The sequence below is a fragment of the Rhamphochromis sp. 'chilingali' genome (genome assembly GCF_963969265.1).
Source record: "Rhamphochromis sp. 'chilingali' genome assembly, chromosome: 17".
Taxonomy (NCBI): domain Eukaryota; kingdom Metazoa; phylum Chordata; class Actinopteri; order Cichliformes; family Cichlidae; genus Rhamphochromis; species Rhamphochromis sp. 'chilingali'.
The window spans coordinates 2,480,801-2,503,128 of NC_137944.1; the positions used below are offsets into that span (position 1 = coordinate 2,480,801).

Below are 22,328 nucleotides of genomic sequence, written 5' to 3' on the forward strand. Positions count from 1 at the left end.
GGGCTGCCTAAAGTTATTGGCATCATAGTTCAGAATGTCAGCTCATTCATCTATATCAGACGCACAAACCACAACCAAGGTAACCAGCATTTTCTCCACAAGCCTCTGTTACAAAACACGAGAGAGGGAAACTTAATGTTTCCTCACTACATCTTGGAATTTACTCCCGTTATTTTCCCCCCTGCCTTTTTTGCTCCCCCTCATCTCGTCCCTCCCCCCTAGAGCGAGAGTCTCCCTGGTTGTGTTGTAGCAGCGCGTTATAAAGCAGAAAGCCTCGCCATTCCTTTCAGATCGGAACGCTCCAACCGCTGAGCGTGCTGTCCATTAGACAGTCAAGACCTGAACGTGCTCACAACTATGACCCTCCTGCTCCCTCTACCTGGATTAACTCTTAAGTAAGCGCTGGTTGTCGCTACCTGGTCCCTCTAACGTCAAGCCGCGGCAGCAGCCTCACCGGCCGATCGATCCTGTTCCCAATCTGCAACTCTCTGCTTTGTTCTCTTGCCATGGGGTTCGTTGTTTCCTTGTTGCCTGGGCAGCTGATGGGCTTGATTGTGCTGTGAAGTGGATACAAGGTGGATTTATGGTCGTCAAAGCCGAAACTACCATCCGAGGGAAATTAGTGGAAGTTTGAGCTCCGGGAGGATGCAGGTGACGTGTTGGTGCGCCGTGTTCCTTCTGACGCCTGCGCTTTACCTGGTGAGTTAGATTTTTCTTCTAGTTCAACTTTTCTGCACTTCGGTTTTATTCTGTCAGGAAGAAGAAAAGCCGTGTTTGTTGTTGTTTCCACACTGTGTGAGGTCTGTTACCCTTTCAAGCGTGCGTACTCCAAATGCATTTACATTGGCGGTGAGACTGGCGACTGTTCGGGGGATTCCACCTTATATTGCACTGCTTAAAGTATAGAAGTGGAATTCAAAGTTTAGATACACACTTTATTATAACTATGGAACAGTAGGACTTGTGACGGGTGTGCCTTACGCTCAAATTCGCTGTGCGTAATATGCGCGAAGGAAATTCCCTCAAATATATTACATGGTATGTTTTAAAATTATACTTTTCATTTTGAACAGGTACAAATTGTAACACCTACATGTTCGATTGCAGACAGACACAGCAGTAGAAATGTCTCATGAGGGCGCCCTAACAAACCAAAACTCCCGATCAGTCGGGTCGTCTTACGCAAACTGTGGAGCCTCTTAGGCTGGAAAGCAACGAGAGACGGAAGTTGGAGTTTGGGATCGGTTTTGAGAAATGTGACAAATGAGCTTTTCTGCATACTTTAGAATGATTTCTTTAGCTACTTAATAAATAAATAAATAAATAAATAAATAAATAAATAAATCCTGTGAGCAGATTAAACAACTGAAATGTATTTCGCAAAAAACTAACAACGTGTTAGCTTGAAAAGACGCAATTCAGCTTCGGGTTAATATAATACAAGTCTAGTCATAAGTGGGGTTTTTATTTTGAGATAGCAAGAAAACAAAACAAAACAACAAACAACAAACAATAAACAAACAAACAAACAAACAAACAAACAAACAAAACCAATACTGATTTAGGCTCATCTGGCCGCACAAACGTGATTTAACAAACTGTTGATGATTGTCTACTTGGAAAAGAGCGAGATATAAGCTTTATTCTCGGGCCTGATATTTCGTATAATTTGAGAAAACAAAAAGTGGAAACATAAATTTGATTCTATTTCATTTTTTTCTTCGTCTTCTATAACTCTTTAATTTAGCCGAGCAAATGCCATAACAGTGGAGTTACATATATATATTGCAGACAATATTCCGTTTCATTGAAGCAGAGCATTCACGGGGTAATTTCAGGTTCTCTGAAAACAGCTGTAGTCATTAAGAAATCATAATTCTTTTTGGTTTGTTTGTTTTAAATAAACAATGACCTACTAACTAAACACACAGCCGTATTTAAGTAACTTTCCCTTTCTTTGTCCCGGATAATATCTGTGTATCAGTTTTGCGGCGGTATTATGGGTCGTATCCACACACACCCCCCCCCCCCCCCTTCCCCCCCTTCCCCAAAATACACGACTCATTTATTTAAAATAAAATAAAATAAAATATAGGGGAAACATGTTTCGGAGGGGAGCTGGCCAAGGTGCTGAAATCATTGAGCGCACACTCTGAAGCATACACAGAAACACGGAGACTTCACAGGAAATATAACAGGCCTAAACACAAGATTATTTTAAAATTCAAATTGAAATGTTCACTGTGAACTAAACTTAGAAGCCTGTGTTGTGTGACCACTTTTTGACACCATTCTCTTCTTGACATTAATTTGCAAGTGGACTCCAATCTTTGGGGAGTACTCTCTGAAATCCCCCCTTAATATTTCCTTGTCCTGTTTCTGTTTCAAATTTTGAGGCATGGTATCAGTTATAGTAATTAAAAAAGATTGTGAATTTATTGTAGAATTGTCACACATTCCACAATATCCATTTTTAAATATTGTGGAATGGTAATGTCAATTCACAGTACAATAAATCCTGTTTGGCATGTTGAATTGAGTATGGAATGAACACACACACACACACACACACACACACACACACACACACACACACACACACACACACACACACACACACACACACCGACAACTCGGCTAGGATAAGCAGAGCTTATAATAGAGCCCGTTAACTATCAGCCTTATCCACCGCAACGAGGATTAGAGCTGAACTTTGATGGTTTTATTTTGTGTTAAAGGCTCTTGTCTCTGCTTAAGCCTCTTGTCTGAGAGCTGTGCCTTGACCCTGATAACAACACAGTCTAGGTAAACCGCTGCACATGTAAGACACAGCAGAACTTTTACTTAAAATGACCACTATTTAATTTTCACGCGTCTTATTTCCATCTTATTATTACAATTATTTATGTAAGTGTAGTGTTCACATTGATTTATTTAAACAGTTGTTATGGATAATATTTTGAAGCTTCATTCTGTCTTTCTTTGACACCTTATGAAACGGTAATCTAAAACTATATTTAATTACAGTGCATTCATTTCATTAAAGTGTCATAGTTTCTTCATTACTGTTTAAATATGTCTACACACCCATCCTTATTGTCCACTTATGCAATTCAGGGACCTCACCTATGCCCGTTATTATATTATATTATATTATATTATATTATATTATATTATATTATATTATATTATATTATATTATATTATATTAATTACACAATCTTTCCTCTTGTGGTAATGATCTTATTATCTTGCTGGAACATTCTATTTATTTTAATTTTGTCTCATGTTGTATTATTATTTGATGCTGTAGTGACTCTTTTTTGTGGTTGGATGATCTCATCAGTTTGTCTTGTACTTATTTTTATAGTTAATAGATAGAAATTCTGACAACATGAGAGATTTAAGGATTTGAGTCACTGACAACAGCTTAAATACCAAACTGGCCTCGAGACAGGATACTGTCAGACAGTGAGGTCTTTCGGGTCTGTAACTCCCACTGTCACCACTGCTACTGCCCCCCAATCCCCTGCTCCCTTCCCTCTCACCCTTGGGACTAAAGGATGCAGTGGTCCCATTGGCACCAGTCGTCGTAGTCCTATTAAAGTGTTATTATAAACCAGTGCATTGGATCCTACAATGTCAAACTGTCTGTATGGGAGGCAGGAAAGAAAGTCCCACTGTGATGACTACAGCACACCTTACACAGTGTGACCAGCCTTTTATCACTACCTCCACCGTTCTCCTGACCCCCTTCTCAGCACAAACTTCACATCTACATTCCTCTATAATCCCCCCCCCCCCCCCCCCCCAAAAAAAACCCAAAACAAAACAACAACAAAAAAAAAAAACCCCAATATACTTTCGTTGAGCTGTTTGAAGCTTAAATCAAGAGCGGGCCAGCATTAATTGAATTATATAGCAAATGGATTCTTGTAAATGCCCACATGCTGTGCAACTGAAGATAAATACACACATACACACAAGTGGACAAGTGCATTGTGTGGTCATCAAGTAAGAGCTGCTGAATGTGTGAAGCTTTCCTTTTTCAGTCCAGATGTCGACTAAGTGAACATTTCTCTCAGTTCCTTCTTCAACCTTTGTGCTACTTAGCTTTTAAAGCAGCATGGAGGCGTCACTTTAGAGCTATGAGAGCTTGGCTGCTGGAAAGAGCCAAGTACAAAAGGGCTCAGAGTTCAGTCTCAGATAACAACAATGCAATTCCCCCACTGCTGCTGTTCCTGCCGCTGCCTTAGTGGTCTCAGCTCAGCCCAGCTACCCAGCTCTGTTACACTCACTGGTTTTCATTTAGTGACTCCACTGAGTCTTTAGTGACTAGTCACCAGCTGCTGTGAATTATTTCATCTACATCAGGGGTTTGCAATGTGAAGATTCACGAGGAGGTTTGGATTGTTCGGAAAAACGTTCCATTTGTTTTCGGAGAGGTTGAAGAGTGCTTCTGTAGGTTTTGTGGGAATTTAGTCCTTTATTATTTAGTCCGTTATATAGTCCTTTTGTATTCTTACTGACCACTTGAAGGGCTTTAGTACAAGCCACATTCATGTAGCATTAATATACATCTATGGTCAGTTTAGGTCAGTTTTAAATAATACATAAAGAAAGCTCGCAAATAAATGACTCACTTTTTCATAATTATTTTCAAGCCTAAATATATCAAATTCTTTATGAATTACTTCATGAAATTTATGAATGACCAATCTAATACTTTTGCCTTACAAGTTTATTTTATTCTACGTTTGAGATATTAGGCTGCATCGGTTTATTAGTCAAACAGGACAGTATTTTCATTTTTATGTCTATCAACCATTAAAATGACATTCAGCAGTGGTAATGAAATGGTTATTGGAGAATTTAGTCTATTTTATATATTGGAGCCAGTTTTACATCTTTAAATGAATATCATACAAATCACAAGATCTTGTGATAAATCATTGTTGTTATATATATATATATATATATATATATATATATATATATATATATATATATATATATATATATATATATATATATATATATATATATATATATATATATATATATGTATGTATATGTAAGGCCCATGCTAAAACAACTAGAAAATAATCTTGGAACCTCATGTGTGGAGTTCACCTTTGACCTTCAATCAGGACACTGCTGTGCATCTGGGCAGGCAGACTGATTGTGTAGAACTTTAAATTGATGCATCAAGGAGACTCAGTTTTCACACTGCATGAACTGTAACCTCTGTGATCCTGCCTGTGAGTTCCGGATTGTCTGAGCTCAGACAGTTTTCTCCCACAAACAGTCAAAACAGCACTTGACCTTGGTGTTTTACCATAAAGTCAGTGGTAATCGCACCTACTGTGGTGCGTGGAATCGGCACTTAAGTCCGTTGCTTATTTCTTTTCTCTGCATGCACCATCCAGGGATGATTATTCACATCCAGATGAGGGCAAATGAGGGATATGTGCCTTAGATTTGCATCTCTGTTGATGTTAAAGGAGAGAGGAATCAACCTTAAATATTCCCACAACAGCCCCGCAGACTTTGCAGCCATAGAAAATGGTAGTATTGTCAATGTGTGTGTGTGTGTGTGTTGCTAGTGCATTATGTTTGAAATGGTAAGAGTGTGTGATTAATGACTACAGCCTCTATTCTCTGCTCCTTGCATTGCTCCAGATTTTCAATCGTGTTCGCAGTTCAAAGGTTAAAGCTGGAGCTGATCGTTGAAGGGTGTTGTTCTGAAAAATCCAGCCCTGCTTACGACCTGGGTTTGATCCTGAGGGAAGCCTCAACCCACCCCCCACCCAGCACTTGCTCCCCTCTCCACATAGAGCAATCCTTTTATGGCGAAGTGTGTGACACCTTGATAGCAGCACTTTGAAGCAGCCCATGAAGCAAAGTGTTTCTAAAGGAAAGAAGGGACTAGATAACCTCATTCCACCTGCTTTACATTTCCAGGTATTCATGTAACTCTGGAGTCTGCCATGTGTTTGGTTCATTGCAGCTAAAGAGATAGCACAAACCTACAGCACTCAAACTGAAAACTGTTTCACTTGGGTTGATTCAGATTTGTTGATGGTTTTTTGGGCCCAGCATCCAGGAGCTCATGTCACAGAGCTATAAATGGTGAATACAGCATCATACCTGTTTGTTAGATGCATCTCTTCTGCTGCCAGGTCATTCACAGTAGAAAAACAACAAAACAAGCTGTTAATGGTTTAATAAAATCAATGCGAAAACAAACAGCAGCCATGATGACCAGTGAAAGATCTGCATGTACAGAACTATCAATTATTTAAAATAAATGTTTCAGTTTCAATTTCAGTAGCAAACTGAAGTCAACATTATTCGTTACTTGTGTTATATATATGTATATATATACACATACATCCTTGAGCACAGGTCTTCTGCCAGAGGCCTGGCAGCTTGAGGGTCCTTGCTCTTCCAAGGACAGTGTTCTTCTAGACAGAAATCTCGGATGAAAGCAGGAGAATATGCAATTTGGTGTGTCATTTTTACTATTATTATTATTTATTATATTATTATAATAGATTAACTTTATCTATACAAATGATTTATAATGATTTATTTTATTATAATAAACACATTTCAAAGTATTCCAAGTTTAAAATGTATTAAGAGTTTAAAGTTTTATAGATTAGTTTTATAGTTTATAGTTTTATATGTATATATATATATATATATATATATATATATATATATATATATATATATATATATATATATATATATATATATATATATATATATATCTTTAATATATAGAAAATAAAAGGATAAAAGCAGAAGGAAGAGGAGAAGTGGTGGAAATAGTTAAAATGGCTGCGTGTGTGTGTTTGTGCTGGGGGGGGATGCTTCCCTCCACTGCCTCGGCAGTGATGGATCTGCCATCTGAGCTCTTGTCTGCTGCACAGTCCAGCAGTCACAGCATCCACTGATGGGAATTACGAGCCATGTCCGTTATCTTCTACTTTAGATCTTTCCATCCTGTTGGGATACAGTGCTCGAGTATGTGGGTGCTGTCACTTCACTGCAGACACATGTATAGATGACTTGTGAAAAAAGTGAGTGAGTGATGAATACCTATGTGTGCTCTCAAAACTTGGGATTAGCCCCATATATTGCTTGACATTATTGCACTATTTGTGTGAAATCATTACAGCAAAATCAGGGAGGATTTTACTTAACAGTGTAAAATCTAAGGAGCTGTTAAAGAATTGTGTTCATCTCAAAGTCAGTAGAGATTTTTATTTTTAAGCTGTTTTCTATATTACAACTTATTAAACCTCTAAGACACTCCTAAACTTATTAGAAAAACAAACAAACAAATGTGTTAAGCAACCTTTGACACAACCACATTGTGAGTAAACCATTTGAATCAATTAACCCTTAATAATCCTAACTCACTCTTCTTCACAAAATAGTCCAATCAAATGGAAGTCTTCAAATTAAAAAAGTTGTTTTCCCATTTTTAAGTCTCCCATTTATCCAGTACAAAGCTCCACTGTCCACAGGGTACTCATCCACTGAACTATCGGATTAACTGGTCTCATAATGACAACTCGTACTTAACTTTGATATCATCGGTAATCAGTTATGGAAATCAAAACACCATGGTGTGCTAATTGTTTATATTTAGAGGTAAGTCCTTTAACCATATCAAGCTTCCAATTCTGCCAGCAACAAAGAGAAATAGATATAGATGCAGGCAGATATAATGTGATATAATGTGAATGTGTGAGTATCATATAAATTAATGAGCTAGCCAGTTTCCGTCAAAAGATGATATACCATGCTCTGACTGAAGGATAAATAAACAGCAAATAAAGAATACATAGATCTCTCAAATCACTTTGGATGTAAATAATGACAGAAACAACAGCAGGTTTCTTTTTAGGGTTATTGAAGTTGAGCTAGTTTATACATAATGGTGTGCTACCTGGTGGGTAGAAAGGGAAATGTAGTGGGAGTCACATAGCACAGACAGATTAATGAACAAGCAAGAAAAAAGAGAAGAAGAGAAAAAAATTGAACATATAATACACAATATGTAAAACATGATATAATACTCAAGGGTTTTAATTACAACATATTTCATTTCTTAAGCTTAGATACTCTTTTCTGAACTTTGCCATTAAGGCTGCACACAGGGCAGCTGTGGCTACAATGTAGCTGCCATCACCAGTGTGTGAATGTGTGGATAACTGAATGTAGTGTAAAGCGCTTTGGGGTCCATAGGGACTAAGTAAAGTGCTACACAAATACAGGCCATTTACCATTTAGGAGGTGTTAAATTTAGTATTTTGGAGTGAGAATTTGCTGGTGTGGATAAGAACCTTTCCAAGAATTATAAATTAATTAGCAACAACTATCACTGTCCTTAAGAATACTTTTATCTATACCCAATAGTAGGGCTGCAACCAAAGATCATTTTGGTAGCTGACTAATCTGCCAATTTCTTGTTTTGATTAGATGATTATTTCAGTAACTCTTATCTCCGCTTCCGGAGTTTTTCCTGCAAAGAGGCTCATGCACCTCTCAAACGGCTGAAGTCATGACAGAGAGCATCTTTAGTGTGGTTATCAGCGGCTGGGAACATCATCTGGAAGATCAGAGCAAGCCTCACTCCTGAGCATGTCTACTGCAATCGTGAATTCATGAACCGAATCATCTGTAAACTTTGGAAACTTTACAACTTTGGAGCCAGCCTTCCACTGGTGGTTCGGAAACCACTTACTGCTAAAGAGACAGAGTGAAAGTGGACAGCATATCGTTGATTATTGGTTCTGTTATTAGTTAGCTAACATAAATTAATATATGCCTATTGACCGCAACCAACCAACCAACCAACCAACCAACGAGGTGTTGTAATGTTCCGTACTGACAGAAGATGGCACTAAACATGTTTTTAAACTTGAAGCACTCAAATGTAGCTTCACAGACAGAGTTACATCTGTGTCAGTTTCTGAGAGCTGTCGTGTAAATGGTGTAAATTAACCTTTATATGTGTAGTGTTTCAAGTCCTGTTCAAGGATATTTTAATCAATCACACTTAATCATCACAATTATTAAGAGGAGAAAAATCAAAAGTTCTTAAGGTTCAGTTAATGATTCTAAACGAGACTGCTTTTCATGGGATATTATATCTATATCTATTATTCTTCTCCAGTATTTATATTGAATCAAAGCAAAACCCTGGCATTTAATCTCCAATCACAACAGAACTGCTTTTGAAACCCTTGGTTCAGTTTCTGTAGTGTACAGATGAAACAAGAGAAGAGTTATGGAGAAGAAGAGGAAAAGGATAAAGGGAAGAGGCTGCTTCATGAGTACATTATTCCAATTTGTCCTCAATACCACATGTCTATCAGAATGGACTGTTTGTGCTGTCACTGTCACTCTCAGCAAACAGGTTGAAATAATATGCATCTGAGGAAAAGCACACTACACAATTGTCAACAGATGACATAGATTTATTTATTTCTTTAGATGGAACAATAAATTGTCAGTCTTTGTGTAAGGCACAAGAGAAAATGTTTTATTTATTGGTTTATTTTTTTTGTTTTGTAACAATATATTTAACAATATAACTCTGATTACTATGATGCTTAAAGGCTTCTTTTTATTCCTGAGAAAACCTGAGAAAGTTTAACTTTGATTTCAATTTGATTTATTATTTTCTGTCAAAAGTTAACCATAGAAAATGTGCTGTCAAATTATCATTGCTATATTCTATGTTATCTTTTATCTATAGTTTACATTTCATAGGTATGTATGATAAATGTAAATCTTTATTTTTAACATTTGAAAAACAGAAGTGTTATAGAAGAACACACAGAAAATGAAAAACTGAACTTATCTGGTCAGTTCCAAATAAATAATTTACATTAAAAATTTAGTAAATTAAAAACAAATTCTCTCTCTCTAAGTCTTCAACAAAATGCCGAACATACACTATATCATTTCTTCTGTATAGGTTCAACTACATTAAATCCTTGTGTAACAACCACACAAATAAACTGACAACAAATAAACATTCTGTATTCAAAAAAAATTCAAGAAACTTTTAAATGGAAACAAAAGAGAAGAAAAACAAAACTGACATATCAATTCAACTGTGGCCGGCTTCAAGGGAAGCAATAAATAAACTTTTTTTTTTAAAAGGCACAAGAAGTGTAGCACTGTCTCAATGAAGTGTGCAGAGAGGCTCATATATGGCTGGGTTGTGCAACTTGAACACAAATCCAATATGGCAGTGAAATATGACACAGCTGTCTCTCTACACTATTGTAGCTGGGAGGTGCCATCTGAAGGTAATGTTTACGGCCCACGAGGTAATTATGTTAATCATGCTCTCAAACTTGACATTTTTAACTGTGCTTTTACTGACATCATGGATTCCAGGATGTGCGTCTGGGTGAAATCACTGTGCCCTCTAGGCTGAATTTTATTGACACACTATTTCACCTATAAGTTACATTAGTTCAGTTTGGTAATGAAGAATTTAAACACCCATATCATTGACAAGTTTTTGCAGTGCAAACTCAGTTTAATCATTCAATTAACTGTAATTTAGTGTTTCTGGTAACCAGCATGACTGACGAGTACACTGAACAGATGAGCGTATGCAAGTCAGACTTTGGGAAGTAGCCCTCAATGTGTCTTTGAAACTAAAACGAGGTCATTCACCAGCTTGTGCAGCTAGTTTTAAAACATGATGCTACTTGTGAATTTCAAAACAAATGTAAATGTGTCGATAACATTCTGTGTCAGCAATCATTTATCTGCTTCTGTAACCAGAGAAAAGCTCTCTCCTGTTCGTCCAAGATTAAGTTTTAAAACATTTACATTTCTTCATGTGCTGCATTTCTTTATGAGTGTACTACGCATGTGGGCTTGCAATTGCATGTTTGTGCCATAAAAGATATATATATATATATATATATATATATATATATATATATATATATATATATATATATATATATATATATATATATATATATATATATATATATATATATATATATATATATATATATATATATATATATATATATATATATATATATATATATCAGCAGCTGGATAGCGTAGTGGTTAAACTACACGCCTTTGGAACAGAGGATCGCAAGTTCGATTCCTGCCTGGGGCGTCTGTATCCAGTAAGGGTCCTAAGGCTAGACCCCCTATGCTAAGCAAGCCTACCGCAGACATGAGCGAGACAGATAAATATGAAGGCATGCCGGCTCGGACGTCGCCCGGATCAACAAGGTCCGCGTCAGGTGTTGAGGAACCAGGGCACCCTGACGAAAAGTGGGCTACTGGAACAAGAAGGCATCGGTGGGCAAGGGACGAAAACAGGGCGTTGTTGGAATGCTACTACGCAAGTAACCCCGGCGGAAGGGGCTACATGAATAGGATGAGGGACCTATGGATTCTTCGATACCCAACATCCACAATGACGGCGAAACAACTAGTAGCTCAGTGTTCCAACATTCGAAAGAAGGGACTGCTCTCACAGCTAGAGATTGACGAGGTACAACACAAATGCTACGGCAAGGAGGAGTCAGGACGCCAGGTCAGGGGGGAGATATCATCACCCCCACCCGAGATTGGGTACATAGCCCCAAGTGCGATAGGAGAAGGATCGTTGAGTGCGAGAGGAACTGACCTGAAAAATAGGATCATGGCCAAGCTTGAAACCTGGATCCCCCGTAGCCGGTTACCAAGATTACGTGAAGTACCCTCAGAAGGTCTGCTAGATGATGTTAATGCAGCACTACGGGCAATACCTACAACCACAATTACCGACACTAACAAGCTGATCTACAATACGGCAGCAGTGATCAGTGAGATGCTTGGTTACAAGTTGAACAGCCACAAGGGGCAGTACCCTCCATGGAGAAGGAGGCTAGAGGGCAAGATCAAAGTAGCACGGAGGGAGGTTAGCCAACTAACAGAGTTGCAGAAAGGTGCGACAAATAAGGTGCCTAAGAAATACAGCAAGCTGTCCATACCTTTGCCAAGCAAAGACTCACAGCCTTGGCCAGCCGCTTGAGGAGGTACACCAGAGAGATAGAAGGCAGGAGAATAAACCAGCTGTTCTCCACAGAACCAGCAAAGGTGTACTCTCAGTGGCAAGGGAACAATAAGAGAACAGCACCACCAAGGCTGGAGACGGAGCAATACTGGAAGAGCATATGGGAGAAGGATGCAACCCATAACGGCAATGCTCAGTGGCTAGTGGATCTGAGGGCAGACCACAGCGACCTCCCTGAACAGGGTCCAGTAACCATCACAGTGGCAGATATCCAAGAAAGGGTCTCCAGTATGAAGAGTTGGACAGCACCAGGGCCCGACATGGTTCACGCCTACTGGCTGAAGAAGCTGACTGCACTCCACGAGCGTCTGGCAGCACAAATGAACCAGCTGCTAGTTAACGAGAGACACCCGGAATGGCTAACTGAAGGCCGGACGGTCCTGATCCCCAAGGACCCCAAGAAGGGACCGGTCCCCTCCAACTACCGACCAATAACCTGCCTCAGTACTACATGGAAGCTCCTGTCAGGCATCATATCGGCTAAGATGAACAGGCACATGGGTCAATACATGAGCGGGACACAGAAAGGAATTGGCAAGAATACCAGAGGTGCAAAACACCAGCTACTGGTAGACAGAACAATCAGCCGAGACTGCAAGACCAGACTGACCAACCTGTGCACTGCCTGGATTGATTACAAGAAGGCCTATGACTCAATGCCCCACAGCTGGATACTGGAATGCCTAGAATTGTACAAGATCAATGGGACCCTAAGAGCCTTCATCAGGAACTCAATGGGGATGTGGCGTACAACACTAGAGGCCAACTCCAAGCCCATAGCACAAGTTACCATCAAGTGCGGGATCTACCAAGGAGATGCTCTGTCCCCACTGCTGTTCTGCATAGGCCTGAACCCCCTCAGTGAGATCATTAACAAGACTGGCTACGGATACCGACTACGGAACGGAGCAGTTGTCAGCCACCTCCTGTACATGGATGACATCAAGCTGTATGCCAAGAGTGAACGAGACATCGATTCACTGATCCACACTACCAGGCTATACAGCAATGACATTGGAATGTCGTTCGGACTGGAGAAGTGTAGTCGGATGGTAACAAAGAGAGGGAAGGTAGTCAGAACTGAGGGGATTGAACTACCAGAAGGCAACATTGCAGACATAGAGGACAGTTACAAGTACCTGGGGATCCCGCAGGCAAATGGGAACCATGAAGAGGCCGCTAGAAAGGCTGCAACCACCAAGTACCTGCAGAGGGTCAGGCAAGTCCTGAGGAGTCAGCTGAATGGTAAGAACAAGATCCGGGCCATCAACACATACGCCCTGCCCGTGATCAGGTACCCTGCTGGGGTAATAGGCTGGCCAAAGGAGGAGATAGAAGCCACTGACATAAAGACAAGAAAGCTCCTGACCATGCATGGAGGGTTTCACCCCAAGTCCAGCACCCTGAGGCTGTACGCTAAGCGGAAGGAAGGGGGCCGGGGACTGGTGAGTGTCAGCACCACAGTCCAGGATGAGACAAGGAACATCCAAGAATACATTGGGAAGATGGCCCCAACTGACCGAGTGCTCAGTGAATACCTCAGGCAGCAGAAACCCAAGAAAGAGGAGGGAGACGAGGAACCATCATGGAAGGACAGGCCCCTGCACGGTATGTACCACCGGCAGATAGAGGAGGTGGCTGATATCCAGAAATCCTACCAGTGGCTGGACAAAGCTGGACTGAAAGACAGCACAGAGGCACTAATCATGGCAGCACAAGAACAAGCTCTGAGTACAAGATCCATAGAGGCTGGGGTCTATCACACCAGGCAAGACCCCAGGTGCAGGCTGTGTAAAGATGCCCCAGAGACAATCCAGCACATAACAGCAGGGTGCAAGATGCTAGCAGGCAAGGCATACATGGAACGCCATAACCAAGTGGCCGGCATAGTGTACAGGAACATCTGTGCCGAGTATAACCTAGAAGTCCCGAGGTCAAAATGGGAGATGCCCCCAAGGGTGGTGGAGAATGACCGAGCTAAGATCCTGTGGGACTTCCAGATACAGACGGACAAAATGGTGGTGGCTAACCAACCGGACATAGTGGTGGTAGACAAACAGAAGAAGACGGCCGTAGTGATCGATGTAGCGGTTCCGAATGACAGCAATATCAGGAAGAAGGAACACGAGAAGCTGGAGAAATACCAAGGGCTCAGAGAAGAGCTCGAGAGGATGTGGAGGGTGAAGGTAACGGTGGTCCCCGTGGTAATCGGAGCACTAGGTGCGGTGACTCCCAAGCTAGGCGAGTGGCTCCAGCAGATCCCGGGAATAACATCGGAGATCTCTGTCCAGAAGAGCGCAGTCCTGGGAACAGCTAAGATACTGCGCAGGACCCTCAAGCTCCCAGGCCTCTGGTAGAGGACCCGAGCTTGAAGGATAAACCGCCCGCAGGGGCGTGCTGGGTGTTATACATATATATATATATATATATATATATGTGTGTGTGTGTGTGTGTGCGTGTGTGTGTGTACCATCTCATCTATCTATCTATCATCCATGCAGGATCTCAAGATGCAAGATGTCCACCGTCACCAAGAATACAATTTGTAAAACAACACCAAAATGGATTGAAATCTTGCGGTGCCTACAAGTGTCCTGTGTTCAAAAAGGCATATGTGCAGGCTCATTTTGCCAGTGAATATTGAAATGATTCAGAGAAGGCTTGGGAGAAAGCACTGTGGTCAGATGAAACCAAAATCAAACTTTATTGTATCAGCTCGACCCACCTGGTTTGGAGGAAGAATGCTGAATATAACCCAAAGAACACCATCCCCACATTAAGCACAGAGGAGGAAACATTATGCTTTGGGTTTGTTTTTCTGCTGAGGGTACATGACAACTTCGTCACATTGACGGGCCAATGAACCAGGCCGTGTACTATGAAAACTAGGATAAGAATCCGTCAATCAGAACACTGAAAATGGGTTTTCAAGTACAACGATGACTCAAAACATACCACTAAGGTAACAAAGGAGTGACAAAAAAGATGCATGTCAAGGTCATGCAGTTGCCTAGCTAGTGTGCAAAATACTAAGGGAAATCTGTGGAGGGAGCCAAAGCTTTGAGTTGCCAAGTGGCAGCCCAAAATCCTAATCCCTTTATGGAATTTCTGTAATGAGGAGTGCACCGAAATCCCCTCCTGAGATCTGTGCAAGTGGTGGATATCCTGTCTCTCTCCATTAATATGAAACTACACACACACACACACACACACACACACACACACACACACACACACACACACACACACACACACACACACACACACCCCAGGGTGGCACTGTTGCACAGTATAAAAAAATTATTCAGTGCAATGGAATGATAAAATCAATGTCACTGCACACTTAAAAGTTGTTTATACTGCTTCATTAATCAATACATTACAGGCAAAGACATTTGTGTCCCTTTTGCTATGTGGGGCAAAGGGCTGTTGTGATGGAATAGGCCAATGATTGTCCTTATCAGGTCCCCATTGCAGCAAATGACAGTGCTTCATTACTTACTGCAGCCCTGAAGATTGTGGCCATATTGATTTTTAGATTTGATTGCCTCTGAATGGCTTCCAGTCACAGCAGAGGGGAGAAAAAACAGGTATGAGGAGTGTTTTTCTGTGGCTGACAGCTGTCAGTCAGCACAATGATATTCATCCTTTAAAGGAAGTAGAGCAGGGGACCTTCTGTTCCTTGCTTATCTCTATTCCTTATTTATCGACTCTCAGACTCCTTGTCTTGTTATCTCCTCTTCTGACTTTCTATTCGCCACACTCTCAGAGCCACATGAATAACTTCTTATCAAGATGACCCCTGACTTCAAATATTCCTTTCCTGCAATCAGATGTATTTCCCCTCATTGTTTGCCATATAGCACAAAAACGCGACAAAATGTTTCACTCACTGAAAACGTTACATCCAGATGACTAGAATGTAACTAGAAACTAGAAACTTTCAAGAAAGTGGATCGAACATTGCTGGACTCGGACATGCTGTCAGCTGCCCAGACATGAGAAGGCCACGGTGAGGAAGATAAGGACGACGTGGAATGGTGGAAGAGAGGGACATGAAATGCAGAATGCAAGATGAAATGTTGATGTCCATCTTGGTCACTATTCAAGACGGCTTCCTCATCGGCTTTTATTGAGTTTCTTCAAAGTCGGCTTGTGTGCTGGACCTAATCACATGCTGTGTCACGTGCCTATGCTGGCCACAGAGGGGCTACATGGGCATGGTTCCTGGAAAAGTCACGGGCTGCTGTGTTAGCACGTGTGTTAGTATGAGTATGTGTGTATGTGTAATTTGTGTATTTTGTGCTTAAAGGAGATTCAAACTTAAAGTATAGTACACTAAAAATAATAAATACATCAAAAATAATGTTACACTCAGCAAAATAGTTTGATTACACTGCAATTACATCTTCCAACAAATTAGTTCATTCTCATAAATTTTCATTTCATTTCCTTTTCAATTCTCTTAGAATTCATCCATTAAAAATATGTAGGAATGGGTGGTTTGTGGAAGCTACCATGTGACCCCACCACATTGAACACAGTGGCCGAGACGGACATTGGCATTTTGCCTAATTGTGTTTTGTTGTGAGATACCAGCTACTGTTGTCGTATGTCTTATATGTTACTTTACTGTAAAGCTAAAAAAAAAGCTCTTTCAAACCACACTGCTCACAATAAAATAAAAATATAATGAATTAAAGGAAGGTTGGACATCAGACTGGTCATAAGTGATATGATGATCCAGCTCTGGAAGGAGGGGCACTATTCATCATCTCATTTGGAGCATGCCCTGAGGTTGTTAGGTATGCAAACAAGCGCATGGGGGGCATACAAAATACTGAGTGCCATTTTAAATTTCTGCTATAAAATTTCAGCCAAATGGATTAGCCTGCCATGACAGTTTTTCACTTTGATTTTTGGGGTGTCTTTGAATTCAGCCCTTTGCAGCTTAATAATTTTCATTTCCATCAAAAAAGGGGCATTCCAACACATGCCCCCGTCGATACAAATATCCATTATCATTTTTTCACATGGAGAGCTACTTTTTTCCAGGGTTACTTAGTTGTTTTAGCAGCAACTTGAGAATATTCATTTGATTGATGCATTTTCGAAATCCATAATCAAAATATTTCAGTTAGCAATAGCAACAAACATAATACAAAGTAGAAAAAAACGTCTTAAAGTGTTGAACTAAAGATAAGCAAGTCCTCTTTAGCGCATGTTCCTTGTATTGTAATGTTTCTCTGTAAGGTTTGGGAAACTTTACAGAGCAAAAAAGGGCAGTTTCTGGCACACAGCATTGTGCCGCTACCTTTATCTCTCATTCTGTGTATGCTACAGCATTTATAAAATCAATTACTGCTGATGGGAGTTCCTCTGAACAGGTAGTGAGGTGTCTCTGCACTAATTCATCCTGTCGCTTTGATGGATTTGCTCACCTCTCTAAGCGGTGTGTCCGAAGCGCCGAGAGAGCACGGCCGATCTGTCAGGCTTCACAAGTCATTACTTAAAACATGAACAGCTCAGGACGCAGAGAGCAGCCCCACCATGATGATCTGCTAAAGACATGTATGTTCTTGTCTGTGAGAGTGGACAGCAAGCAGACTGGTGCAGTAGTTGTGATGCGTTGGGAATATGTATGAACCGGGAGATTTGGGTTGGACCCTTAGGAATACATTCAGTTTTCCCAGTGGTAGTGAGAAACCTTTGTTGAAGCTGCATCAAATTAGAATGTCACAGCTGTTAGAACAGCCATGCTTATGAGCCAAGGAAAGCAGGAAAGTAAGCCATATAACTGTGTTTAAACATTAGTTTAAAACCAAACATTTTGACCTGATTCAGTATTTGCTCTTAAACTGATCATTTTGCTCTTTGAATTCCTCTGTCTGTGTATCAGTGTTGCAAGTCTGTTAATTTAATCCTTATATAAGGTTTTCTACAAACATTGGTACATATTAACAAAATACTACTAATACTCATAAATCTATTAGGGATAGTCCGATCAAACTTTTGGGATTCTGACCTAAAACTTTGGCTATGAGTATCTTCCAATACAAAGTATAGATCTAATATCAGTGTTAATAATAATCAATTAATTATCGGTTTCCTCACTGTGGGGAAGTGTTTATGTGTAAAGAAACCTTGAACTTGACTTAAACAGCTTTCCTTATACTTTTTAATATTTATTAAAGATTTAACAAATAAAAAGAGTCCTGTGATACATAATGAAAAAATAAATGAAGTCACAGTAGCTTCTCCTGTTACACATGCAGGTGTGGAGCTGACAGGGTCAGTATTGGACCAATATCAGATAGATATCCTGGACATACAAACACAGATAGATAGATGTGCAAAGCAGCCAGTTTTTGTATTTGTTGAGGGGGGAAAAGTATTTGTATTTGAGTAAAATTCAAAATAGGTGTAAAAATCCAGTTTTTTTGCGTTACACTTCTAATTAACATTACAATGTGAGTATTCTTTAGTAGTGGTGCTGGTGGGTACCAGGATTACGATGCTTTAAGTGCATGTGATTATGCATAACAGATGTTGACAGATGTTTGATATAACTGCCTCTGCTGATCTGACTTTTGCACACATTACATACTAGTTTGGTTTCATGTGCAGCACTGAGTGTAAAATGCTTCCACACAGAACTTGATCAAGTTGTTTGGGCTGGTGCAGGACCAAGAGGTGGCTCAGCAGCAGCAACACTCTTTTCTGTTTGGCCAAATCCATGTGGGAAGTTTCAGCTAAGTTAATGAGTGACGGGAAGCTATGCTAAGGTTAACTAGCCTGTAGCCTATATCTTGCTGTCTGCAAAAGACAGAGTAACTTAAATGTACCATATAACTCCCACAAGTGCATACAATTTGACACAACTACAGAAGCATTGTTTTATCCTTTTAAACTGAACTTTAACGTTACTCTGTCAACATCCTATTGTCCAATTACCAAGCTAACAGAGCTACGTAAACAGAGCGAACATGAGAGCACCCGACTGCAGACGTCATTAATGCAGCGTAATTGATTAATCTCCTGATCCTCGCTAAAGTTATAAACTGCCTCTGGAACCCAGTTAAGGTACAAAAAAATCTATTTAACAAAAATAGTGATGTAGTTCAGTCTTTTACCGCTCAGCCGAGTCTTCTCTGTTGCTGTGTGGAGCAGCCTGTGTCATTCACCTTTTACACGTCACTCACTCATCTGGGCATGCACTGCGGTCTAATAAAGAAACTCAGCTTTTTGATATAAAGTTTTTCTTGTAAGTATTTGTTTGAAATAAGTATTCGTAAAAAAACCCACGATATTCGTGCCTATCTGAATACTGTATTCGGGTTCAGCTCCACCCCTAATCGATAGATCAATGAAGTACATTTTTAATAGATTTACAAACCACTCCAAAGCCTTTATTTTCTTGTTTTGCGTACAGAAAATAGCTGTGTAACACAATGTCAAAGCATGAAAAAGTATTTTTAATAAATAATACAACCAATAACTAATGTACAAATGTGCACAAAAGTGAGTGAAATCATATATTTATTATGTTTTACACAGTCTTTTAGCAGCTGGTATAAAGGACCTCCTGAGGTGCTCAGACTTGCACTTAGGCTATGTCCACACGTACACGGGTATTTTTGAAAATGCAGATTTTTCTATGCGTTTGAACCTTTCGTCCACACGTAAACTGCATTTTCGGTCACTGAAAATTGAGATTTCTGAAAACGCCTGCCAGGGTGGATATTTTCGAAAACTCCGTTTTTGCATTTATGTGTGGACGAGAAAAATGGAGAAAACGCAGCGTCAAAGGTGTGCGCCTTTTTTGACGTCATACTGTGCGCCACGTTATTGTTTCGGTGAAATGAAGTTCTACAATGCTGTTACTGTTACTCTCTGCAGTGTTTAAGTGCTTACATATACACACAGTTACTGTCCCTCCACACATACGACTCGGTTCTGCTTCTATGCCCCATCATTGTTTACTATTTCCCACCGGGGCTTCTAGACTTCTGATTGGCCAACATTTCTACACGGTTAGGAATATATCGCCACCTGTTGCTTTGGCATGTTCATAGCAGCGTTTTTCTTCATTTCTGCGTTTACGTGTGGACGGGATTATTTTTAAAAACGAAAACGGAAAATCTCCGTTTTCAAAAATACCCGTGTACGTGTGGACGTAGCCTTAGGTGCAGCCAGTCTTTAACTGAAGGTGGTGCAGTTGATAACCTTCAGCTTTGAGAGCATTCTTTTCTCTGCAGCCTGCTGGGCTGTCTCAAGTTCAGACCTGACCACAGAGCTGGCTTTCTTAAAGTGTTTGTCTGCTCTATCCCAGTATGCTGCTGGGACATCTTCTCCACAGCAGATTGCTGTAAAAAAGAAAGCACTGGCCACCACCATGTAGAAGACACTGCATATGTTAGAATGTCCCTCTATACCTACAATGCTGTGAAGAAATATTTATCATCCTGATTCTAGTGTCATTGTTAAATTATGATTTCATTTATTATGGGAAAAAAAACTATCCAGAGCAACAGAGTAATGGAATGCAGTGAAGTTCTCCTGGACAGTAAACTGTAGTAAAATTGCTTTCTGAGCGATGACCCAAACACTAAATAAAGCTGGGCTCTACTGAGTGTCTCCTGCAGTTTCACATTACCCAGTAAAACCTAATTTATTAACCTTAACCCAGCTAAAATTTAAAAAACCAACAACAACAAAAAACTATCTGGCTTAAAGTTTTAAGTTATTGGCGCATGCAATAAAGTTGTAACTTTCCCCCACTACAGAAAAAAAGGGTTGTGACATTATCTGAATGTGTTGGAGTTAGCAGACTTCTTTTAGGTGCTCTCGCTGGTTTTATAGGTTGAGTCCAATGTCTTTTTTCTTCCTCATCTTTTCTTTCAGGTTTAGGTGGCAGTAGAGCAAAAGGAGAGGATAGGATTGGAAATAATATTTTGATGCTTCTGTAATCATGAGAGGAGACCGATTTCCTTACAGTCCAACAATGTCCAATAATGAATGATGTTCTATCATTATTAAGACACGAGCAGACATTTTAAAAATTCTATACCCTGAAGGAGAATTTCTGTACTTGGCTGATATATATCCGTTATGGTTTCAGTTATCCCTCTCTCGCTCATCTCCGAGGTAGGCTTGGTTAGCTCGGACGTCGCCAGGATTAACAAGGTCCGCATCAGGTGTTGAGGAACTGGGACACACTGATGAAACAAGAAGGCAAAAGTGGGCAAGGAATGAGAAAAAGGCACTGTGGGAAAGCTAATACGCAAGTAACCCCAGTGAACGGTGTTATGCAAACAAGACTAGAGGCCAATAGCACAAATCATCATCATCATCAAGTGTGAGATTTACCAAGGAGATGTCCTGTCCCCACTGCTATTCTGCATAGGCCTGAAACCCCTCATTGAGATCATTGACAAGAGATGCCACGGACAAATAGAGCGATTGTAGCCCACCTCTTCACCATTAGCACATCGGAATGTCATTCGGACTGGAGAAGTGTAGTCGGATGGTATATAAGAGAGGGAAGGTAGTCAGAATACCTGCAGAGGGTCAGGCAAGTCCTGAAAAGTCAGTAGAATGGAAAGAACAAGTTCTCCTAAGAACATAATTCCTAACTCTCAAACCCACACCCTAAGGCAGATAACTCGAAAGCAGGAGTGGAATGGCATGTCACTAATTTAAAAGATCAATATTTAGCCTGAAAAGCCATTTCCTGCTCTATAAAAAAAAGCCCAATGTAAAGCTAGAACATCTTACTATTGAACATCTTACATTTTTGTAAGATATCCTACAAAAATGTAGGATATGTAGGACTGCTTCCATCTTCCATCTGTACAATATCTCCAAAACAATTAAAAACATCCTGTCTCAGAGCAACATTAAAAAGCTAGTTCAGTTCGTGCATTTATTACTTCTAGGCTGGACTAGATCTACTTTCACTATTGTCAGGATGTCCTAAAGACTCCATCAAAAGTCTTCAGTTGATCCACAATGCTGGAGCATATTTCTCTTATATCATATTGCCAATATTCATTGGCAATTTAAATCCAGAGTTCAGAGTCAAAATTAAAATCCTACTTCAAATCCAGGCCCCATCTTATCGTAATGGCCTTATAGTACCATATTACCCCATTAGAGCTCTTTGCTCTCAGACTGTGGGCTTAGTTGTTTTTCCTAG

At 40.1% G+C, this 22,328-nt stretch overlaps 1 protein-coding gene across 1 annotated transcript in view; it reads left to right on the forward strand.

Moving 5' to 3' along the window:
* Positions 1-256: 256 nt before the first annotated feature.
* Positions 257-22,328, forward strand: part of nxph1 (neurexophilin 1) — a 77,846-nt gene continuing 55,774 nt past the window's right edge. The window contains exon 1 of the mRNA XM_080863556.1: positions 257-699. Within this exon, the coding sequence (XP_080719682.1) occupies positions 646-699 (54 nt within the window). The 5' untranslated portion in view covers positions 257-645. The remainder of the gene's footprint in view (positions 700-22,328) is intronic.